The sequence below is a fragment of the Microcaecilia unicolor genome, chromosome 7, assembly GCF_901765095.1.
Source record: "Microcaecilia unicolor chromosome 7, aMicUni1.1, whole genome shotgun sequence".
Taxonomy (NCBI): Eukaryota; Metazoa; Chordata; class Amphibia; order Gymnophiona; family Siphonopidae; genus Microcaecilia; species Microcaecilia unicolor.
The window spans coordinates 279,246,307-279,269,131 of record NC_044037.1 but is presented as its reverse complement, the minus strand read 5'-3'; the positions used below and the strand labels follow the sequence as shown (position 1 = coordinate 279,269,131).

At 45.1% G+C, this 22,825-nt stretch overlaps 1 protein-coding gene across 1 annotated transcript in view; it reads right to left on the bottom strand.

The window, feature by feature from the left end:
* The window catches only part of ITGB5 (integrin subunit beta 5), a 210,964-nt gene that overhangs the window by 27,964 nt on the left and 160,175 nt on the right, over positions 1–22,825 (bottom strand). The window contains exons 11-12 of the mRNA XM_030209136.1: positions 13,342–13,564; positions 3–103 (exon numbers count right to left, since the gene is read on the bottom strand). Of these exons, the coding sequence (XP_030064996.1) occupies positions 3–103; positions 13,342–13,564 (324 nt within the window). The remainder of the gene's footprint in view (positions 1–2; positions 104–13,341; positions 13,565–22,825) is intronic.

Genomic DNA, 22,825 nt, shown 5'->3' with positions numbered 1-22,825 from the left:
ACCAAGGTCATCCACAGTAACGATTTCATCCTTACAAAGCTTTTGGCAGGTATGATTGTCAGCCAGTCTCCCTGAGTTAAATAGTCTGCACTCAATACAGTCCCTGCAAGCAAAGGCAAACAAAAGCATCTTTAAGCATTTTATATTTCTGAAGCTTTATACAATATCAGTCAAGAACAAGCTTGATTCAACCAAGAAAACAGAAAAAGAAAACATGAAGTAGGCAAAATTCAAGCTTGGCATGTCCACCACATTAGCCCACAATGTAAAGAAGGGGAGATCCTTCACCAGTTTGTTTGTTTCATTTATACCCCCCATTCTCCCACCTATTTGCAGGCTCAATGTGGCTTACAAAGTACCGTAAAGGCGTTTGCCATTATGGTTGACAACAAATACAAGATTGCGCTGTGGCCAGGGGTGTATCTGCGTGGGGCCACAGGGGCCTGGGCCCCCGCAGATTTCGCCCTGGACCCCCCTACCTTTGCTGGCGGGGGACCCCAACCCCCCGCCAGCCGACGTCCGCTTCCTCCTGCCTTTAAAAATATTCCTTCAGCTGGCGGGGTCTTCTGTTCTTCTTCGTCCTCCGTGGCGTGCTGTTCATTCAAAGAGCTGCAATCCAGTTTCGGAGTCTGACGTCGCTGCACGTTGTACGTGCAGGACGTCTGTGAGTCTGATGTCCTGCACATACAATGTGCAGCGATGTCAGACTCTAAAACTGGATTGCAGCTCTTTGAATGAACAGCACGCCACGGAGGACGAAGAAGAACTTGAAGACCTCGGCTGGCAGGGGTTAGGGTCCCCCACCAGCTGAAGGAATATTTTTAAAGGCAGGAGGAAGCGGACGTCGAATGGCGGGGGGTTGGGTTCCCCCGCCAGCAAAGGTAGGTGACGGCGGCAGGGGGGTCGGTAATGGTGGCGGCAGGGGGGCTTTAATGTGCCCCCTCACTCTGGCCCTGGCCCCCCCTACTGCCGAACCTCAGATATGCCCCTGGCTGTGGCCACACGAGGCAGAAGTATATCAGGCGTCATGGGGTCAAGGGGGAAGAGGAAGTAACCTGTCCAGCACGATCCTTGACCATGTTGTGTTGCTGGGCGCGGGGGCCCACGCTGGATCGGCGGGATAAGCCCCCCCCCCCCCGAAGAGGCGGGCCTACAATGGTTTCCTGAAGTCCAGGCGGCCATGTACCACTCCCACTACAAACGGGAGTCCAATCCATAGCTGTGCGCCCATGCAGGAGGAGCTAGATGCGCGAGTAGCTCCGCCCCCTAGCCCCCTACAGCCTGGGCAATGCAGGTCCAGGCATGACATTGCTGATCCGAGTCCGTCACTAGCTGGCAGATCAGCGAGGTCAGCCATGCATCCTGGGACCATGCCGCGAACGATCCCGTGGACCGAAGTGCAGATCCCAAAGACGATCCGCTCTCTGGCTGGGAGCCAGTGCAGCTTTTCTCGAAATAGCAATAGCAGAGCACTCACAAAAGAATAATTATAATACTAAAGAAATGAAGACAAATGGGCAGTAATGACATCTCTTGTGTCTCACTATTCGGGAATCTACAGTCATCCTACCCAGAGAAGCCTTAGCACTGAGAAAACTTCTACGCTGTTTAGGATCATTTATATAGTTCTGCGCCCAAAGTCTAAGATTCTTGACACCTAGCCATAAAGTTCTCTCTTAATCTGGGTGCTCCTAGCAACATCTTGGAACACTCAGAACTCCTCTCCAAGAAACAATTTAGACTTATGCAAAGTCCAATCTCTATCAGGTTCTAACACTCAGGAAACATGAAGGGCTCCTTTTACAAAACTGCAGCAGTGTTTCCTGTACGGCAAATGCGACAAACTCGAAAGGAATTGAACAGACTTTGTTGCATTTGCCGCGCCGGGAATCACTACACTACCGCGGCTTAGTAAAAGGAGCTCGAAATATCCTAGTTCCCATTTCTTCATTTTAGATACTTAAAATTTTAGAAACTCTGAAATTTTCAAAATATCCATTCCCGAGCCATCCTTAGATTTTAAAGCTTGGTCTCACATCAACTTCTTCCCAGGTATATTTATTTATTTAGTAGGATTTAAGTACATAAGTATTGCCACATTGGGACAGACCAAAGGTCCATCAAGCCCAGCATCCTGTTTCCAACAGTGGCCAATCCAGGTCAACAAATACCTGGCAAGATCCCAAAAACAGTTCAATACGTTTTATGCTACTTATCCCAGAAATAAGCAGTGGATTTTTCCCCAAGTCAATTTAATAATGGTCTATGGACTTTTCCTTTAGGAAGCCGTCCAGACCTTTTTTAAACCACGCTAAGCTAACCGCCTTTACCACATTCTCTGGCAACGAATTTAATTACACATTGAGTGAAGAAACATTTTCTCCGATTCGTATTAAATTTACTACTTTGTAGCTTCATCGCATGAACAGTAAGAATAGATCAAACATGAGCAATAGGCAATTACAGCAGTAAACATATTCAAATAACAATGCAAAGTATGGCACAGTATACTACTTACAATGTCAACACAATACGTAATAGAACATTTTAATTGATAGTGAAGGGTAAAGTAAAGATGAAACATATAGATAGGTAAGAGAGTAAGAGGAGTTAGAAAGTAAGGCGACTAATTTAAAGAAAGTTGCACATGAGGTCAGAGAGATGGTTAAATACTATCTCAGATAGGGTAGGAGTGGATAAACAGAGGTATATAATAAACCTGAGAGATTGCTGGTAGTGCATTGGAGAGCATCTTCAATACGGTTGATATTCAAAGCGATTTAACCAGGTTATATCACCTGTGCGGGGCTAACTGGAGATATTCAGTGGCACTTAACCAGATGGTGCTGCTTAATATCCCCTCTAACTGTCTAATCTGAAATCGGCCATGTTTTGGGTGGTCTGGGGTGGGGCGGAAATGGGGTGGAGTTGGCACTTCTATAGTTAAGTGTCAACATTCAGCACTTGTTCTGTCCTCTGACAGCCTTGCACTAGTTTATAATATGATCCTAAAATGTATGTAATGCCTTTACTGCTATTCTCATTTCTAAGGATTATCATTGCTTCAGTTCTCACTCTGCAAAGATACATAAGCAAGGCATTGTGTGTAATGTAGTTCACGGGCAAAGCAGCCACCCTTGTCTGTCTGTATAAGAACGGTTACCACTGGTTGTGAGGCTGCCCAGACCTTCTCTCTCTCTCAGCCAAGCTTGGCCCCTTTGTCTACCTGCTATCACTTCCTGGTCATTCTTACTATATCTGTCCTGAAAGGTCAGCCAGGTATTATCTTTCCCTCCAATCGAGGGCCGTCCTCTAGCACCTCCCTTGCCACCCGGTGGCAGGCTCTGTCCCTATTGGTCCTTACCTGCTCCTCCCTGAGCCTGTGTGAGGCTTTTTGACCTCCTTGTCCCTTTCGCCATGAGGCATTCACCATCTTGCTACAGACATGAGGCATTCACCATCTTGCTTCAGGCAGCACTGTCCTGCTGAAACTCCCTGCAATGAACTTGGTTTTTTTACCTTGAAAATATCTCCTCCCTAATGAGATATCGCACATTCAAGTCACCCAGCTTTGAACCACTTCTATCTGCTCAACTATTTCTCCCCTGCAATAAAGCTACCTCTCTTCAGATCTCCACCTCCAACCACTGAAACAGCTCTCAGAATTACGGAGTCTCTGTGCCCTGGGGCAGCACTTCTGAACATCTGACTGTGAATAAATTACCTGTGCTTTATTCAATAAAAGAGACTTCTTAAAAATAATAGAGACTTCAGGCGTGACTGGTGTGCCAAGGTTATACTTTCAAGATATCATAGACTTTACAGTAACAAGTCTATGAGAGGCTTGAACAGCACTTAACCACATAAGGTAACCAAGCAAATTGGACCATATAAAACACAGTCCTATCTCTGTTTGGTTTCACTTATCCAGTTAAGGGCTAAATATTGGCTTTAAGCAGATAAATGCCGACCAGCCACACCTACTTGGATATTCAATGTTGATGCGCAGACATGGCCTGGTACTGAATATCCAGGCATAAGGCCAGTGACAGCTAAAAAAAAAAAAATCATTCACTGCTACTGGCTAAGTATTTACCCCCAATCCAACAATACGCTCAATATTCAAAGCGATTAAACTGGGCAGAAGAGGCTCCTTTCCAGTTAAATCACACTGAGCGGCTCAGGAAGGGAGATTCAGCAGCACTTAATATTTCCTCTGACCACCATGGCACTGTCCAGGCAGTGTCGGAGTGGTCGTAGAACAGCCAACATTCAGGGGCCCTTTTTCTAAGGTGCACTGAAAAATGGCCTGCGCTGGTGCAGACGCATGTATGGGACGCACGCAGGTCCATTTTTCAGCACGCCTGCAAAAAAAGCCCTTTTTTTGGGGCCGAAAATAGACATGCGGCAAAATTAAAAATTGGTGCGCGTCAATTTTGGCCCTGAGACCTTACCGCCACCCATTGACTTAGTGGCAAGGTCTCACACATTAACCGGGCAGTAATTGTCAGCGTACACTGCCGATTTCCTCCCAGCTAGTGCCGCGCGGTAGAAAATGAAAAAAAATATTTTCCAACGACCATATCGGAAGCTTGATCTCACGGATGTGCAATCCTTCACTTCCTTTTTAACATCTACAGCTGCTCATTCTGGGCCTGGAGTAAAGTCTGCTGTTCTTGGAGTGGAGCAAGCATATTATTTGATTCAGAGACTTTTCAAATGACTGCCTTCTCTAAAGCAGCGATTGCCATCCAAACCGTATCCAAAATCACCAGCTCTGGTTTCACCAAAGAAAGTCTGCCCCGAACCCTGGGGTGACTGATGTCCACTATCCAACCTTAGGAGGTCTGGTACAGTTCCAGCTGTTCCATCTGAGCATAACTGAGACAGATATTGTTCGCTCTCTTGACCTCCTGGTGAAATCATCTCTCCAACTGCCACAGGACCGCCAATTCCACCATCATTTTCACGCTTGCAATATGAATGCATCTGGACAGCAGAAGTGCATACCCAAGTACCTTGCAACCAGGAATCCCCAGTCTTTCTCCTCCACATCTCCTTGCCCCTGTCTCCTCCCCTTAGATCCCTTCTTCCTCTCCCTCCTCTGAAATCTGCTCTCCTTTTCCTGTTCCATTCCCCAGACCCCCTCCTCTGCTCCTATTTACTATCTCTCTTCTCTCTTCCCAGCACTGATCACTAGCATCCCCTTTTCCCATAAATAGCGTGAAAAACTGAACTGGGCACACAAGAAATGGCAAAAGATGACTAATTTTTATTTTATTTTAATCATTTATTTATAATTTTTCATTTTACAAGGGTCACTTGCAAACAGTAATACAGAGATGACTGCACAATAATACAATATTAGAAGAAAACAATCTCAACTAGATAAATAGATTATATACAATCTTTCTCTTTCTTAGAGCACAAAATAAATAGGAAGAGTGAAACAAGACAAGGAGATCAATTAAACAACAGTAAACAAAGAAAGCGTGGTATTAACCTGATTATCCCCAGTTATTATTTATCTGAATCATTATTCAAAAGATGACTATTTTTATAAAGTTTAGAAAAATAATATATATATATATATTTGTTAATTTAAACTTTTTGTTTTCATAGACGTGCCAAAACACAAATACAACATAACATAGTAACCCCACCCCCTAAAAACCCTAGTCCCTTTTAACAAAGACCAAAATCCAATCCTCTTTACAAACAAATCTATTGACAAAAGAAATCTAGTGAAGCCCAGAGCTTTCTAAACACTGAAAATCTCTGTCTCTTAACTGTAGCAATTTTGTTCGTATTTCCTCATGAGACACACAGCAGTCCACCACACCTTATAATTGAGCTCAGTGCAAATTCCTAACACATTTATAATTCTATCCCAAAATTGTTTTTAATTCATACAGGCAAACATCACATGAGAGGGAGTTCCCGCAGCAAACCCACAAGACTAGCATTTATTAGAAATACCAGCCCCTAATTTTTCAACTTTGGAAGGGGTCTATAAGTATGAGACCAAGTGACCGCTGTGATAGCGATGGCCTGCACCCTTTAGTCCAAAACGTTTCCCAATGTGGCTCGGGAAGACCCTTCCCCAAATCAAACTGCCAAACTCACTCAAGCGCAACATAGCTATACCCCTTGCAAGACTTCATAATATGTAAATACTAGTAAGAAATGCCCGTTTCGGGAAGAAATGAAACGGGCGCTAGCAGGGTAATCCCCCCCCCCCAATCCTCCCTCTCGAGTTCCAGACCCCCCCTCCGTCCGTTCCTTCCGAGTTGCAACCCCCCCTCTCCCTCCGTCCCTCCCTCACTCAGTGACTCACTTGATTGCGATTTAGCGATGAAAGTTCGCAGCGCTCTCGCCGCAGCGCTGCTGTAACTGAATCTGTGTGAGTCGCGCGTTGTGCCTTCGCTGCTCCGCCCTCGACATCATCGCGTTTTGACGCGAGGGCGGAGCTACAGTGACTGCAGTGCAGGCCAAACCGGATATCTCGGGCGCCTCATCCGGCTTGAGGCGTCATTGGAACGTTGGAGGTGCCTTTTATATATATAGAAGATATGCAAGTTCACAGAAACGTGCCAGATAATTGCCGCAGGATCTTGAAGGTCTGCTGCATGAAACCAGGGCTGTGATAATAAAGATCTTTCACAATTGTTACCAGTCTGAGGAATCCTTCATTTGCTTCTGCCGAAAACATTCAATCCGTCCCACCTTGGGGGAGTTAATAACATTTGCTCACTTTTGATTTTCATTCCACTGCCAGATATTTTGCAGACTAACACAAAACTCTGCAACAAGACACGCAGAAGCTACATAGCAATCTTATAAAAGTCCTAATTCCCAGGTCTCAAACCGCAGCCATGCCGCCTATGAAAAGGCCGAAGTGTAAATATTACGCTGAGCCTTAGAACACCAATACAGCTGCCACTGGGAAACTAGACTGCTATAGGGACCACTTGCTAGCAGAATCCCTCATATCAGTCACACACACAAACCCTCACCCAGTACAGAATAAGGGGCTACAAACCGGTAACAGAAACATGCAGACATAAACTGAAAAGGAAGCACAATACTTGAAAATGAGACACAGAAATGCATTTTTTCCCCCTACTGTGCAAAATACAAAAATAGAACGATGCACATTTTCCAAAGCTAACCAATTCCAATTCCTACAAATAGCATGTTATTTTTCTTATTGGGTCCAGTCTCTTTTCCACTTTCCATGTGCCATTTTCTCCTAAATTCTTTATTTGGGATATCTTTTCCATTTCTTCTCTCACTTCCAGTCTTCTTCCCTTCCTTCTCCACATCTGTCTGATATTAATCTCCCCTCTCCTCTTCTTCTCCACATTTTATCTCTTATTTTTCTCTCTTCTCTCATCTAACAATTCTTAGTCTCCCTCTTTTTACCTCTCACCTACTTACTAGCTTTCCATCTCCCACTTTCAAGTCCTTTCTAGCCCTCATTGTCTTCATCTCTCTCTCCCCCTCCTGTTCCCAGCATATTCTCCCTCCATCTCTCACTCGCCCCCCCCCCCCCATTTCCATCCTCTATACTCACAGCCAGATGGGGTTCACACCTTCCACAGAAACGGAACACAAACAGAAATAGGGTGGAAAGGAACCAGTATCAAGTGATCAGTCACCGCATCTTACCTTGATGTGGTGACTGATCACTTGATACTGGTTCCTTTCCACCCTATTTCTGTTTGCATCCTCTATACTCACCATCTCTCAAGCCCTCATTTATCTTTCTCTCATTGCCTTACAGCCCCAGCTCCTTCCCTGTCACTCAACTCCTCCTGGTATCAGGTTCTTTCTTCTTTCTCTTACACAGAGAAACAATATAGAAAATGATGGCAGATAAAGACCACATGGCCCATCCATACCATCCACTATATCTCTCTCTCCTTTAGAGGTCCTATACATCCATTATCCCTTCCTCGCCCTTAGATATCCTATGGGTTTGTCCTATGTCTTCTTGAATTTGGACACAGTCTTGGTTTGCACCACCTTCACCAAGAGGCTGTTCCATGTATCCACCACTCTTTCTGTAAAGAGGTATTTTCTTAAATTACTTCTGAGTCTATTCACTTTCACCTCCATCCTATGCCCCCTCGGTCTCAAGCTTCCTTTCAGTTAAAAAAAGACTCACCTCCTGTATATTTAAGCCATGGGGGTATTTGAATGTATCGTATCTCCCCTCTCCTGCCTTTCTCCAAAAGCATACATACTGAGATCTTTAAGTCTGTCCCATACACGTTATGATGAAGACCATTTTAGTAGCCACCCTCTGTACTGACTCCATCCTGGAGGTGCGGTCTCCAGAACTGAACACAGTACTCTAAATGTGGTCTTACTCAAAACTTACATAGAGATACTGTCACTTCTTTTTTCCTGCTGGCCACTCCTTATCTTGTTGGTAGTATATGGGCCCAATCATTCTGACTCTCAGTTTTTCAGACATTTATTACAACTTTGCTCTGATCATATGGGCAGACCTATTTTTGTCTTGGGGGACTTGGTGATGAATGCGATCTGTTTCTTCTAACCTATGTCTTGGGGAGCAGAGGAGGAGTTTGAGAACTTTTTGTCAAGCTTTGGATTTGGAGAATCCATGGTGTCTTTTACATCCTCATGTTCGAGATCCATCTTTTCTCCTGCTCATGATTCTCTTTCACAGTTGGATTATATATTGACATCCGCTCATTGTTTTCCTAAAATATGGGGACAGCACTGAGTAGATGGCAAGCACTCCCCATATCTCTCATGGGGAGGGTAGCTCTATATAATATGATTTTGTTCCCAGCCTGGGTTTATACATACCAAATGATGCCCATGTTTTTGCGAGGTAAGGATGAGAGATGGCTGCATGCAAAATTAAACAATTTCCTCTGGCAGGGAAAACGTGCTCGCATGACAATAACGAGAGCAATGTTACCTCGGGATAAGGGGGGACTGGGCTTACTGAATCTGCACCTACTTTCAATAGCGAGTTGCATGTGCCATCTCTCGGACTGGTTTAGGAATACTGGGTATTTTTCTAATACACCATCAGAAACACAGTGGTTTAGGGGTCGACATTTTGCGAGCTGGCTCCAGGCACCAGTGGGTTCGGCGTTAAGTTTGGGCCCAGTGTCTCCCATATTCAAGGCCATTGCGGCAAACATGGAGATGGCTGTGTATATTTTTTACACTTAACAACTCGGCCTCTCCTCTGCTGCCCATTAGGGGGAATCCAGAGTTCCCAGTGGGGAATACCTCCAGAACATTTCGGTCTTGGGCAACTCAAGGGGTAAGCTATCCGCCATATTTTCGAAAGAGAAAGACGCCCATATTTTGACCCAAATCGGGAGATGGGCGTCTTTCTCCCGTGGGCACCCAAATCGGTATATTCGAAAGCTGATTTTGGGCGTCTTCAACTGCACTCCATCGTGGAAACGGGCAAAGTTGACGGGGGCGTGTTGAAGGCGTGGTGAAGGCGGGACTGGGACGTGTTTATCGGCCGAGGAGAGATGGGCATCCTCGGCCGATAATCAAAAAAAGAAAGGCATTTTTAGCGCGAATTTGGGTCACTTTTTTGGACCCTGTTTTTTCACGAACAAGTCCCAAAAAAGTGCCCTAAATGATCAGATGACCACCGGAGGGAATCGGGGATGACCACCCCTGACTCCCCCAGTGGTCACTAACCCCCTCCCACCCAAACAAAACAACTTTTAAAACTTTTTTTTCCCAGCCTGTATGCCAGCCTCAAATGTCATACCCAGCTCCATCACAGCAGTATGCAGGTCCCTGGAGCAGTTGTTAGTGGGTGCAGTGGACTTCAGGCAGGTGGACCCAGGCCCATCCCCCCCGCCTGCTACACTTGTGGTGGTAAATGGGAGCCCTCCAAACCGCCCCCAAAATCCACTGTACCCACATCTAGGTGCCCCCCTTCAGCCATAAGTGCTATGGTAATGGTGTAGAGTTGTGGGGAGTGGGTTTTTGGGGGGGATTTGGGGGGCTCAGCACCCAAGGGAAGGGAGCTATGGACTTGGGAGGTAGTTAACTTTTATTTTTAATTGTTACAAGTGCCCCCTAGGGTGCCCGGTTGGTGTCCTGGCATGTCAGAGGGACCAGTGCACTACGAATCCTGGCCCCTCCCACGACCCAATGCCTTGGATTTGGTCGTTTTTGAGCTGGGCGCCTTCGGTTTCCATTATCGCTGAAAAACGATACTGCCCAGCTCAAATCCGCACAAATCCGATACATTTGGATGGCACAAACTGTATTATCGAAACAAAGATGGACACCCATTTTTTTTTCGAAAATACGGTTTGTCCCGCCCCTTCACGTACCCGTTCTCGGAGATAGACGCCCATGGAGATGGGCGTTCGATTATGCCCCTCCATGTGTACCATGTTGTAAACGAGCAGGGAACGATAAAACCTTTCACTGAACTTTGCAAGGAGTTCAAGCTGCCCAAGAGTGATACCTTTGCTTACTTACAATTACAACATTATGTACAATCACTGCCGAGAGAGGCTTTGACTCTGGAAACTTGGGAAAGCTTTAACGTTATGTTTGGATTGGATGCTCAGTCCCGCATACCTCTGACATACTTCCATGCTCATCTAAGAGAACATATCAAACAGACTGACTATACTGAAGTGGCTCAACAATGGAGTGTAGAGCTGGGAGTACAAGTCACTCAGGAACAATTTGGAAACAAGCATTAAGAGGATTTACAAATTAACTGAAAATGTGAGCTGGTGGGAAACCCAGTATAAATTCATATTTTGTCTTTATATTTCAGCGCACAGAGCATACCGGGCCACGCTGCGAGAGACAGATTCTTGCCCAAAATGTGGAAGGACAAATGCACATTTGGGCCACATGTTTTGGACATGTCCTAAAATACATAGGTTCTGGAATAATGTAGCTGAGTATGTATCAGCAATGTGGAAAACCAAGTGGCACCATTCCCCAAAGCAATTATTTAATACTAGTAAAAAAGGCCCGTTTCTGACACAAATGAAGCGGGCGCTAGCAAGGTTTTCCTCGGAGTGTGTATGTTTGAGAGAGTGTGTGTGAGAGTGACTGTGTATGAGAGAGTGAAAGTGTGAGTGTGTGTGTGTGTGTGAGAGAGAGAGAGTGAGTCTGGGTGTGAGTGTGTGAGAATGAGAGTGTGTGCAAGTGCGTATGTGAGACACAGTGTGAGAGTGACTGTGTGTGAGAGAGAGAGTGAATGTGTGAGTGTGTGAGAGAGAGAGAGTGAGTCTGGGTGCGAGTGTGTCTGTGAGAGAGAGAGAGAGAGTGTGTGTGTGAGATGAGAGTGTGTGCAAGTGCATATGTGAGACACAGTGTGAGAGAGAGTGTTTCACACAGATACAGTTTGTGCGAGAGAGAGAGTGTGTATGAGTCACAGACTCTCTGTGAGACTGAGTGTATGAGACCAAGAGAGTGTGTGAGTGACCGTCTGTGTGACACTTAGAGAGTGAATGTGATACAGTGTGAAACATAGAGTATGTGAGAGACAGTGTGTGAGAGAAAAAGACATTGACTGTGAGAGAGAGAGAGTGTGTGTGAGAGAGATATCTCCCCCCCCCCTCTCTGGTGTCAGGCTCCCCTCCCTCCCTTCCTCTCTCTGGTGTCTGAGCGTTACTGTGCAGGACGCTGAGCTCTGGCTGTGCTTCAAGGAACTGACCAATCCTATTTAATAGAATGCACCTCCAATATTCTGAAGCCGAGAAACCTCATGTGGTTGGTCAGTTCTGCTTGTGACCAATCCGGAAGTACGTGATGTCAATTCAGGAGATGGATACAGAGAGCAGGAATGCCTCAGCCATGCAGTCAGCTTCAGAATGTTGGAGGTGCCTTTTATTATATAGGATGTTTACCATACAAGGACAAGTGCCTTCTGGAGCGAAGGCTGTTCTGCAGAGGGCAAGCTTGATGGGGAAAAAAGCAATTTTACAAGTTTGGCTAGCAGCAGAACCCCACGGTTAGCCAATGGCGCTCCCTAATGATTCAAATGTGCTCGTTAGAACGTAAAAGTGTAACGGACCTCTCTTCGGAAAAAGGGGACTTATTTTGTAAAATTTGGTCTCCATACTGGGACACCCTGACATCAGTGGCAAGGAGCAGAGTATTGAATTCCTGAGGGAAGAGGGGTGGGGGGAGAGAGGGGAGGGAAGTGGAAAGGGGGGGGGGGGGGGAGGGAGGGGAGAAAATATGGAAAAACTGTTGGAACATTTATCTGTACAAATGGTAATGGAAATGGACATGCATAAAATATTGTTTTGTAAGTTTCAAGTGTACTGAGAATGGATAATAAATATGATTATTAAAAAAAAAAAATTACCAGCACACCACTGTGTATAGGCCACAGAAAACAGATGGCAACGTGGGCTTCATGTTCAGGTTTTACCAGGCGCGTGCAGGAGCCGAGTTTACCATGGAACTCTTCTGCGCCTGCGCCAACCTCAATCCTCCCACGCCAAAGCACAATCCTCCCACTGAATTCCCTAATGCTCAACGCTATGAGTGCGCCAATATTTGCATCTCATTAGTGTTGAGCATTAGGGCGTTGTTCTGCGCTGTTCCGGTGGTATTTTTATGGTGCTTTTTGGAATAGTGCTGGAGTTTTGAGCATTGGGGCCCATGTGAGGAAGTTGCCAAATTAAGCCAAGTATGCCTGAAGAACAAAAGACAGTAGAAAAATATCCTAGGGCTATACCTGAAGGTCTGTCTGGATAATTGACAATTAGACAAATATAAAACAAGATTCCTTTTATCCTTTTATCAGTGAAAAACTCAGTAAGGAATGTGCATAGAAACAATGTCATTACACTTTGAATTCATGATGTTTCTACCATTTCATTTTTCCTGTACATTATTTTATTTTGCTGGTTTAGCAGGGGCTATATTTGTGTGTGTACTTTACTAACACAGCAGGCAAAAAAAAACCCAACACAGTAGCGCAAGCAGTGTTTTGTGTCCTTTCAAATGGGACACAAAATGAAATAACCATTGCCAGAGAATGTGGTAAAGGCGATTAGCTTAGCAGGGTTTAAAAAAGATTTGGACGTCTTCCTAAAGGAAAAGATCATAGACCATTATTAAAATGACTTGGGGAAAATTCACTGCTTATTTCTGGGATAAGCAACATAAAATGTATTGAACTTTTTTGGGATCTTGCCAGGTATTTGTGACCTGGATTTGCCACTGTTGGAAACAGGACAATGGGCTTGATGGACCTTTGGTCTGTCCCAGTGTGGCAATACTTATGTACTTATTCCATTCTATGACTGAGGCACATCTTCAAATTCTCAGTGCAGTCCCTACCTTTTAGCAGTACAGGCATCCGGACACGTGGGGCACTTCTCGCACGTCTCTCCAAAGGCTCCTGGGTGAGTGCACTGGCAGCTCCCACAAACACAGCTGCCCTTGCCACTGCACATCTGTCCGTCACTAGAGATGCACCGATCTGTTTCTGTTGAGCAATTACAGTTGTCCCCGATAAAACCAGCGTGGCATTTGCACTCCCCACAAACACATTCTCCGTGACCTAGACAAACGAAAGCAAACAGTGCTGTAAGCACACTGAGTATCTCACACACCAATGAAACTATGGTTTATAACCAAACTGAAATGACTCCAATTAAACACTTGAAAGAAAACAATGACCCTATGGTTTAAAAGCATAGCTAACCACATGTTCAATAAAATATCCCTTCCCTTACGCTCCCCAAGAGTAGACACAAGTACCAATGAAAGCATCCTAGCAATGCCGTCAGTGGCGTAGCCAAGGGTGGGCTCAGTATCAGCACACCTAAGATGTGGCTGGAATGGATCCCCAAGTCCCACCAGCCGAAAACTCTCAACAACTGTCCCTCCTTACATACCTGTTAAATAGCAGATCTTTGCCTGCAGTGAGCAGCGACTGATACATACTGCCTGCACTGGCCCCATAACCTTCCCTCTGATGTATTCCCGCCTATGCAGAAACAGGAAGTTACATCAGAGGGAAGGCTGTGGGGCCAACATGAGCAGTGTGTATTAGTTGCTGCTCGCTGTCGGTGAAAATCTGCTATTTAAAAGGTATGCAGGGGAGGGGGAATGTTTGAGATACCATATGGCATGCGGGCGAGAGAAGGAGAGACCGAGAGGCATATTTTCAAAGCACTTTGGGAGGCTAAGTTCCATAGGTTTCTATGGAACTTTGGGAGGCTAAGTGCTTTGAAAATGAGCCTGTACAAATCACTTGTGGGACAAGGCGGAGTTCTTCTGCCCACCCATCTTGGGCTCAGGCCCATCCAAAGTTGGCCATCTGGCTACGCCCCTGAATGCCGTCAACAGGGGTGGTGACACAACGCTTTGCTCTAAAGGTTGGTTCCTGTGTAGCAGTATTGTGTTGCATATCATTGTGAAAGACTTGACACTGCATCTACATTCCGACAAACCTTTCTCATTTATATACAGTGTTACCCCTCTTCTTTCTTAACAAAGGGAACGGAATCTCATGCTTCTCTGGAATATTGACTACTTTTCCAAGCTTTGAGCAATACTTAAGGAAGCTTAATCCTACCATCAGCCTGGACTTTCCTTTCCCTGCACATTCCTTAGGAATATACCCCTCCCCCTTCCCTGCATCACATGTCTCTTACATTTTAACCCTGGAGGACTTTAGTGCCCTTTCCGGCACTGGTGTAAAAAGCTTTCAACTCTGAAAACTATGGTCCTGGGACCAGACACTGGTAGGTGCTGTTTGTTACACACTTTTTGCACTCCGATAGTTTAGTGTTTACTTTCCTGTTAAGATTCTTAACCCATGTGACTAAAACAGTTTATCTTTTAGGTGGTGAATTACTGTGAGGCATATTTTCAAAGCACTTTGGGAGGCTAAGTTCCACAGGTTTCTATGGAACTTTGGGAGGCTAAGTGCTTTGAAAATATGCCTCTGTGTATTACTGAATTCTGCATCGTCAAAGGGTCATGGATTTGATATACCACCTTTTATGGTTCAACAAGTAGAACTGGGGGTTACAGAGGATGGGCAGACTGGATGGGCCATATGGCCTTTATCTGCCGTCATGTTTCTATGTTTCTACATGTATTACACAATGCAACAATGATTTTGCTACTGAGAGAAAAACATGTGATTTATACTAAATTGAACCCGCTGATTCCAAATATGAACTCCGAATTTGCCTGACACGTCTAGATTTTAAGTTATACACGCAATGCCTATTCACTTATAATATTAATGCTTGGGACGCATTTGTGCTAGTAGTGCAGAGTTTCCTTGGGAACAGACGAGCTGAAAACTATGCTGAACTAGTAGACAACATGCTTAAAGCATACGAACAACTTGGCTGCCGAATGTCATTGGAAATGCATTTCTTACATTCCCATCTTGACTTTTTCCCACCCAATTTGGGACACGTAAGTGATGAACATAGAGAGGTTCCATAAAGACATTTCTACAATGGAGAACAGATATCAAGGCCGCTGGAATCCCAACATGATGGGGGACCACTGCTGGTTTTTGCAACGGAAAAATATGGGCAGACTGTTGTTGGGCAGACTGGATGGACCGTGCAGGTCTTTTTCTGCCGTCATCTACTATATGACCGGTCACAAATGCAAAAGCAGATGCCTGAAGCTCTTTTAACAGTACTGGGCCTTGCTGAAGTAAGACTTTTAAACTGGAATACGAGACTTTTTTGAAATGTTGTTATTCCATTCCATTTTCATGTACTGTTTACTACGAAAACTTTGATGTAGATCAGGTAATTGTTGGAGTAAAACTCGTTCTGTAAAAAAATTATTCAATGCTTTTCAAGTGCTTAATTCATTTGGGCAAACTTATGCATAACAAAGTTTCCTGACGTGTTACAACAATTCTGACTTCGGATGTGGAAAACGCACACTGAATTTAGTATAGGACAAATGGTTTTTGTCCAGTAGCACACGAAAAAATTTTTTTTATAGGCAGATTCTTTCTCTGTCCCTAGTGGGCTCACAATCTAAGCTTGCTACTGGAGTCCAATAGTTTGATTTACTTTATGGCTTGTAGGGAAAATTGCCAACAATTTCTTAAATACGACTTAAGAATTACAAATCTGTCAGATAAAACACCCTTCGAAGCCTATTTTGGCTTTCATTAGAGGTTTATTGTTGCAGGAAAATAGCTCAGAACAGTTATACTACTACTACTACTTGACATTTCTAAAGCGCTACCAGGGTTACGCAGCGCTGTACAATTTAACATAGAAGGACAGTCCCTGCTCAAAGGAGCTTACAATCTAAAAGACAGGTGTACAATCTAAAAACAAGTATAGAGTATAGAGTCCGTCTGATAGGGAATACTATAATTCACAAAAGGTTAGGTGCCGAAAGCAGCATTGAAGAGGTGAGTTTTAAGCAGAGATTTGAAGATGGGTAGGGAGGGGGCTTGGCGTAGGGGTTGAGGAAGATTGTTCCAGGCAAAGGGTGAGGCAAGGCAGAATGAGCGGAGCCTGGAGTTGGCAGTGGTGGAGAAGGGAACTGAGAGGAGGGATTTGTCCTGTGAGCGGAGGTTACGGGTGGGAACATAGGGGGAGATGAGGGAGGAGAGGTAGTGAGGAGCCGCAGAGCGGGTGCATTTGTAGGTAAGGAGGAGAAGCTTGAATTGTATGCGGTATCTGATCAGAAGCCAGTGAAGTGACTTGAGGAGAGGGGTGATGTGAGTATATCTGTTCTGGCGGAATATTAGACGTGCGGCAGCGTTCTGAATGGATTGAAGGGGGGATAGATGGCTAAGTGAGAGGCCGGTGAGGAGTAAGTTGCAGTAGTCAAGGCGAGAGGTAATGAGAGCGTGGACGAGAGTTCGTGTGGTGTGCTCAGATAGGAAGGGGCGAATTTTGCTGATGTTGAAGAGGAAGAAGCGACAGGTCTTGGCAGTCTGTTGGATATGCTCAGAGAAGGAGCGGGAGGAGTCGAAGATGACTCCGAGGTTGCGGGCAGATGGGACAGGGAGGATGAGGGTGTTATCAACTGAGATGGAGAGTGGAGGAAGAGGAGAGGTGGGTTTAGGTGGAAAGACGATGAGCTCGGTTTTGGACATGTTCAGCTTCAGGTGGCGGTTGGACATCCAGGCAGCAATGTCGGATAAGCAGGCCGATACCTTGGCCTAGGTCTCCGCGGTGATGTCTGGTGTGGAGAGATATAGCTGGGTGTCATCAGCATAAAGATTATACTGAAAACCATGAGATGAGATCAGTGAGCCTAGGGAGGAGGTGTAGATTGAGAAGAGAAGGGGTCCAAGGACAGATCCCTGGGGAACTCCAACAGATAGTGGGATGGGAGTGGAGGAAGATCCATGAGAGTGTACTCTGAAGGTGCGGTGGGAGAGATAAGAGGAGAACCAGGAAAGTACAGAGCCCTGGAACCCAAAAGAAGACAATGTGGCAAGAAGTAGATCATGATTGACAGTGTCAAATGCAGCGGATAGATCGAGGAGGATGAGGATGGAATAGTGGCCTCTGGATTTGGCGAGGAGCAGGTCGTTGCAGACTTTAGAGAGTGCTGTCTCTGTCGAGTGTAGAGGGCGAAAGCCGGATTGAAGTGGATCTAGGATGGCATGAGAGGAGAGAAAATCAAGGCAGCGACTGTGGCGCGTTCAAGTATTTTGGAGAGGAAGGGGAGGAGAGAGATGGGGCGGTAATTGGAGGGGCAGGTAGGGTCAAGTGATGGTTTTTTTAAGAGAGGTGTGACTACGGCATGCTTGAAGGTGTCAGGGACAGTTGCAGTGGAGAGAGAAAGGTTAAGGATGTGACAGATGGAGGGGGTGACAGTATGGGAGATGGTGTTAAGTAGGTTGGTGGGGATGGGATCAGAGGAACAGGTGGTGCATTTCGAGGAGGAAAGAAGGCGGGAGGTTTCATCCTCGGTGATCTCAGGAAAGGAGGAGAAAGAGGCAATGGTTGGTTGGTTGTTGGATAGGGCTACAGGCTGAAGAGGAGGTGGCTTGGTAGTGAACTCAAGGTTGATTTTTTGTACCTTGTCGCGGAAGTAGTTAGCCAGTGATTGAGGAGAGAGTGAGGGGGGAGTTGGAGCGGGGGGCACTTTGAGGAGGGAGTTAAGGGTGGTGAAGAGACGACGAGGGTTGGAGCTGAGAGAATTGGTCAATTGGGTGTAATAGTCCTGTTTTGCAAGGAATAGGGAGGAATGGAAGGAGGATAGCATGAATTTGTAGTGAAGGAAGTCTGAATGGGTACGAGATTTCCTCCAAAGGCGTTCAGCGGATCGGGTGCAGGAGCGAAGGTAGCGGATGCAAGGGGTCAGCCAAGGCTGGGGACTAGAACGCTTCGTGGGACGGAAGGTGGATGGAGCGAGGGTGTCCAAAGCAGAGGAGAGAGCAGAGGAGTTATATGGAGGGACATTTTCGATATGACGTCTAAGTCAGACTTTGGTTGTTTTGTGCTAAACATCCAAAACCCAAACAAGAAATATGTTCATTTTCGAAAATGCATTATGTTTTTTTTTTTAAATACCATTTGTTTATTTTTTTTCCGGCCATTAAAAAAAAATGTACAAGTGAAAAACAGAGAAAATCAAGCCATTGGGATGTAGGAGGGGCCAGTATTTTTATCAGACTGGCCCCCCAGGCATCCCAGGAGAGCAATGGGGCATCCTAGGGGGCTCTGCTGTACACTTCATATAAATGCTTCCAGGTACACATCTCACCCATTGCTCCCTTATCTTGTCTGTTGAGCCCTCCATAACCCACCCCAAACCCACTACTGTACACCACTACAATAGCCCTTATGGGTGAAGGGGGTAATTATATGTGGGTACAGTGGGTTTCTGGTGAGTTTTAGAGGGCTCACAGTTTCCACCACAAATGTAGCAGGTAGCGGGAGGTATTGGCCTGGGTCCACCTGCAAACTGCTCTAATGGACCTGGCTATAACATCTGAGGCTGTCATAGAGGCTGGTGAGTACTATTCTTATTCACATTTTTGTGGAGTGGGAGGGGGGGGTCAGTGACCACTGGGGGAGTAAGGGGGTCTTTCCTGATTCCGTGTTCATCTGGTCAGTTACGGCATTTTTTGTGCCTTACTTATTATAAATCACACTTTACTTTTCTCAGTCCCAGCTATTATTTCTCTCACCACTCCATCTTCACTCTTCAGTTTTCTCACAAACAATTTCTAAACAGCCGGGAGGCAAAACATGCATGTCGGACATCTTTGAGCCCCTAGTCCGTACGTACTTAAGATAAGTACCTTAAAGAAGTTTATAAAATGAATTGAAGCCTATGAAGAATTGAGTGCTGTTTTAATTGCCATAAATCATTGTTGGACAATTAGCACTACTGAGGCAAGAGTTAAATTGTTTAGAAATTGTTTGTGAGAAAACTGAAGAGTGAAGATGGAGTGGTGAGAGGAATAATAGCTGGGACTGAGAAAAGTAAAGTGTGATTGGAGATTAAGGTTCCAGTAAAGGATTGATATTTAACACTGTCTGCATTCAGTAGATTACTTATTATACTACTACTACTATTTAGCATTTCTATAGCGCTACAAGGCATACGCAGCGCTGCACAAACATAGAAGAAAGACAGTCCCTGCTCAAAGAGCTATGTAATAAAAGTAAGCCAAGTATAGGACAATCAAGCCATTGTGACATCACTGATGAGGTTGGCTCTTATTGGTGGCCTGAGGCATTATGACATCACAATATTAGCTCTGGTTACAAGAGACTACTACTACTACTATTTATCACTTCTATAGCACTACAAGGCATACGCAGCGCTGCACAAACATAGAAGAAAGACAGTCCCTGCTCAAAGAGCTTACAATCTAATAGACAAAAGATAAGGTAAGCAAATCAAATCAATTAATGTGTACAGGAAGGAGGAGAGGAGGGTAGGTGGAGGCGAGTGGTTACAAGTGGTTACGAGTCAAAAGCAATGTTAAAGAGGTGGGCTTTTAGTCTAGATTTAAAGGTGGCCAAGGATGGGGCAAGACGTAGGGGCTCAGGAAGTTTATTCCAGGCGTAGGGTGCAGCGAGACAGAAGGCACAAAGTCTGGAGTTGGCAGTAGTGGAGAAGGGAACAGATAAGAAGGATTTATCCATGGAGCGGAGTGCACGGGAGTGCAGGTCTAGACCAAAACTTTGAAGTTTTCACCCTAGACATTTTCATTTTGTTCCATTATGGCTATAACATATCCACGTGTTAGGCACAACCCTAAGCCCGCCCAAATCCCACTTTCGAAAGACCCCCAACATGCCCCCTTGTGATTTGGATGCATTGCAGACAAAATGCATAGATAAACATCTGCAAAATGGGTTTCAAAAATACCAATTTGGACATTTTGAGAATAAATCTGTCCAAATGGTGCTTTTTCTCTTTCGAAAATGAGCCCCAAAGTATGTTAGCACTGCTTTCAGTTTCTTGTTTTGTACTGAAAATATAGCTCCGTATCCAGAAATTTTAAATCACCATTATGTCCAGCTCCTCTCTACCTGCACTTATAGTTAAGACTGCTGGCTTAAATACTCAGCATAAAAGGCCAATCTTATGACTGGGACCTGTTGCTCAGAGGCCTGGTTCCTGGTCTGTTAGTAGCCAAACAGTACCAATGACTGTGGTAGGAGACATATTCACAAACAAGAAAAGAGCAACACTGGGCTTTCAGGATTGAGAAAATAAATGTCCTCCTTTATTGAAAGATTGACCCGAAACGGGCCGTGTTTCGGCGCTTAAGCGCCTGCCTCAGGGGTCAGAAAATCCTGTTCGTATCTTTCTCAGAGATGTAGGTACAACCAAAAAAGCGGGGTACAATGCCTCTAATATAGGCAGTGTATTTCTCTGTTCAAAGAATGCTGTCAATGCAAAAAACACTGTTGGCACAAAAAAAAGCCCGCCAATACACTGCCTGTACTTGCAGGACGTCAGAAACAGAAGGAAGCCTTTTGCGGGAAGAAGAGGATCTCGGCTGGCGGGGGTTGGGGTCCCCCGCTAGCAAAGGCGACGGCGGGAGGGGGGGTTGAGAGGGTCGTCGGCAGGGGGGTCCAGGGCCAAATCTACGGGACCCCAGGCCCCTCCTGGCCCCATGTAGCTATGCCACCATGCATCATTTCCTCTCCACCATGCATCATTTCTTCACATTAAAGTTTAACTACCTGCAGTCTTACTAGTCGGTGCTTCCTATATCTGTCCCTCGTCTTGTCACCTCTCCCTTTGTTTCCGCACGGAATAGAGCGAAGGGTGAGTTGCAACCTTCCAACCCTATATGCACATTGTCTGCAACATCTCTCTCTTGAATTTATTTATTTTAAAATATTTACAGCCCACTTATTAACAAGTGCAGTAATTTAATTTAATTCTGGAAGGATATTCCTGGTATCGCCTATCCTCTCAGTATAGAAGCTTTTTCTCATGTGTCTTCATCCCTCTGACATCTTTGACATTCTCTTTATAGGGAAAATTCCCTCTTCCTGTGATTTAGTGAAGCCATGGGACAAGGCAACATGTAAGTACAATTTGTGTCCAATTTTGGAGGCATCTTGTCAAGAATGTACAAAGACTTGAGGTGGTACAAAAATGGTATGGGATTTATGTTGCAAACTACATGAGGAAAAACTGATCTGAACATGTATACCCCTGGAGGACAGGAGAAACGGGTGACAAGACACAGATGTTCAAATATTTGAAAGGTTTTAATCTGCAAAACAAACGCCTTCTAGAGACGAGAAGGTGGTAGAACTAGAGGACATGAACTGAGGTTGAAGGGGGGCAGATTCAGGAATAATGTCAGGACGTATTTTTTCACGGAGAGGGTTGTAGATGCTTAGAATGCCCTCCTGCGAGAGGTGGTGGAGATGTAAACGGTAACGGAATTCAAAAATGTGTGGGATAAGCACAAGGAATCCTGTTTAGAAGGAATGGATCCACGGAATCTTAACGAACATTGAGCGGCAACACCGGTAACTGGGAAGCAAAGCCAGTGCTGGGCAGACTTCTACGGTCTGCGCCCTGAAAATGGCAAGGACAGCAAGACAAATATACCTACGAAGTATCACATACCATGTGTAATGAGTTTTATCATGTTGGGCAGATTGGATGGACCACACAAGTCTTTATCTGCCATCATAGACTATGACTATAATTAAAAAACCGAAAAAAAAGAAAACATATTAAGTCATCAGCAAATGAACATTTAAGATTTTCCATAAAACAAAATATTAACGGCCCTTTTACTAAGCTGCACTAAAAGGTGACCTGTACTATGAGTAGCTCGTGGGTTTCCCCGCATGCTGGGGCCACTTTTAGCATGGCTGTAAAATGACCGGTTTTCCATTTCTTCAATGAATGGCCATGCGCTAATTTCTCAATTAGCATGTGGCTATTAGTGCAGGAGCCCTTACCGACACCTATTTACTTGCTGGTAAGGACTCATACGCTAACCATGCGCTAATCAGTTGATATATGGCAATGTAGCTGCGCTGATTAACGCTGGGCAAGCTTACTCTCTGCCCCCGAAACACGCCCCCAGAATGGGAAGTGTGCGCAGATGCCAAAACTACCACGGGACGCCTGAGTGCAGCCCGCAGTAATGAATTCTCTCAAAATTTCGAAATCTAATTTAGACGCTGAGAGATATTGCCAGCGTCGGTTTAAGACCAAACCCTGATGCGGCACTGCAAACCATGTCATGTTGGCGTTGGGTCGGAGACAGTGAAATAATTGTGAAGCTGATTAAGAAAAAGTGATTTTAAGAAACCTATCTAGGGGAATTTGTCATTAGAAAGTGCTTATTAAAGTATTTTGAGTTACA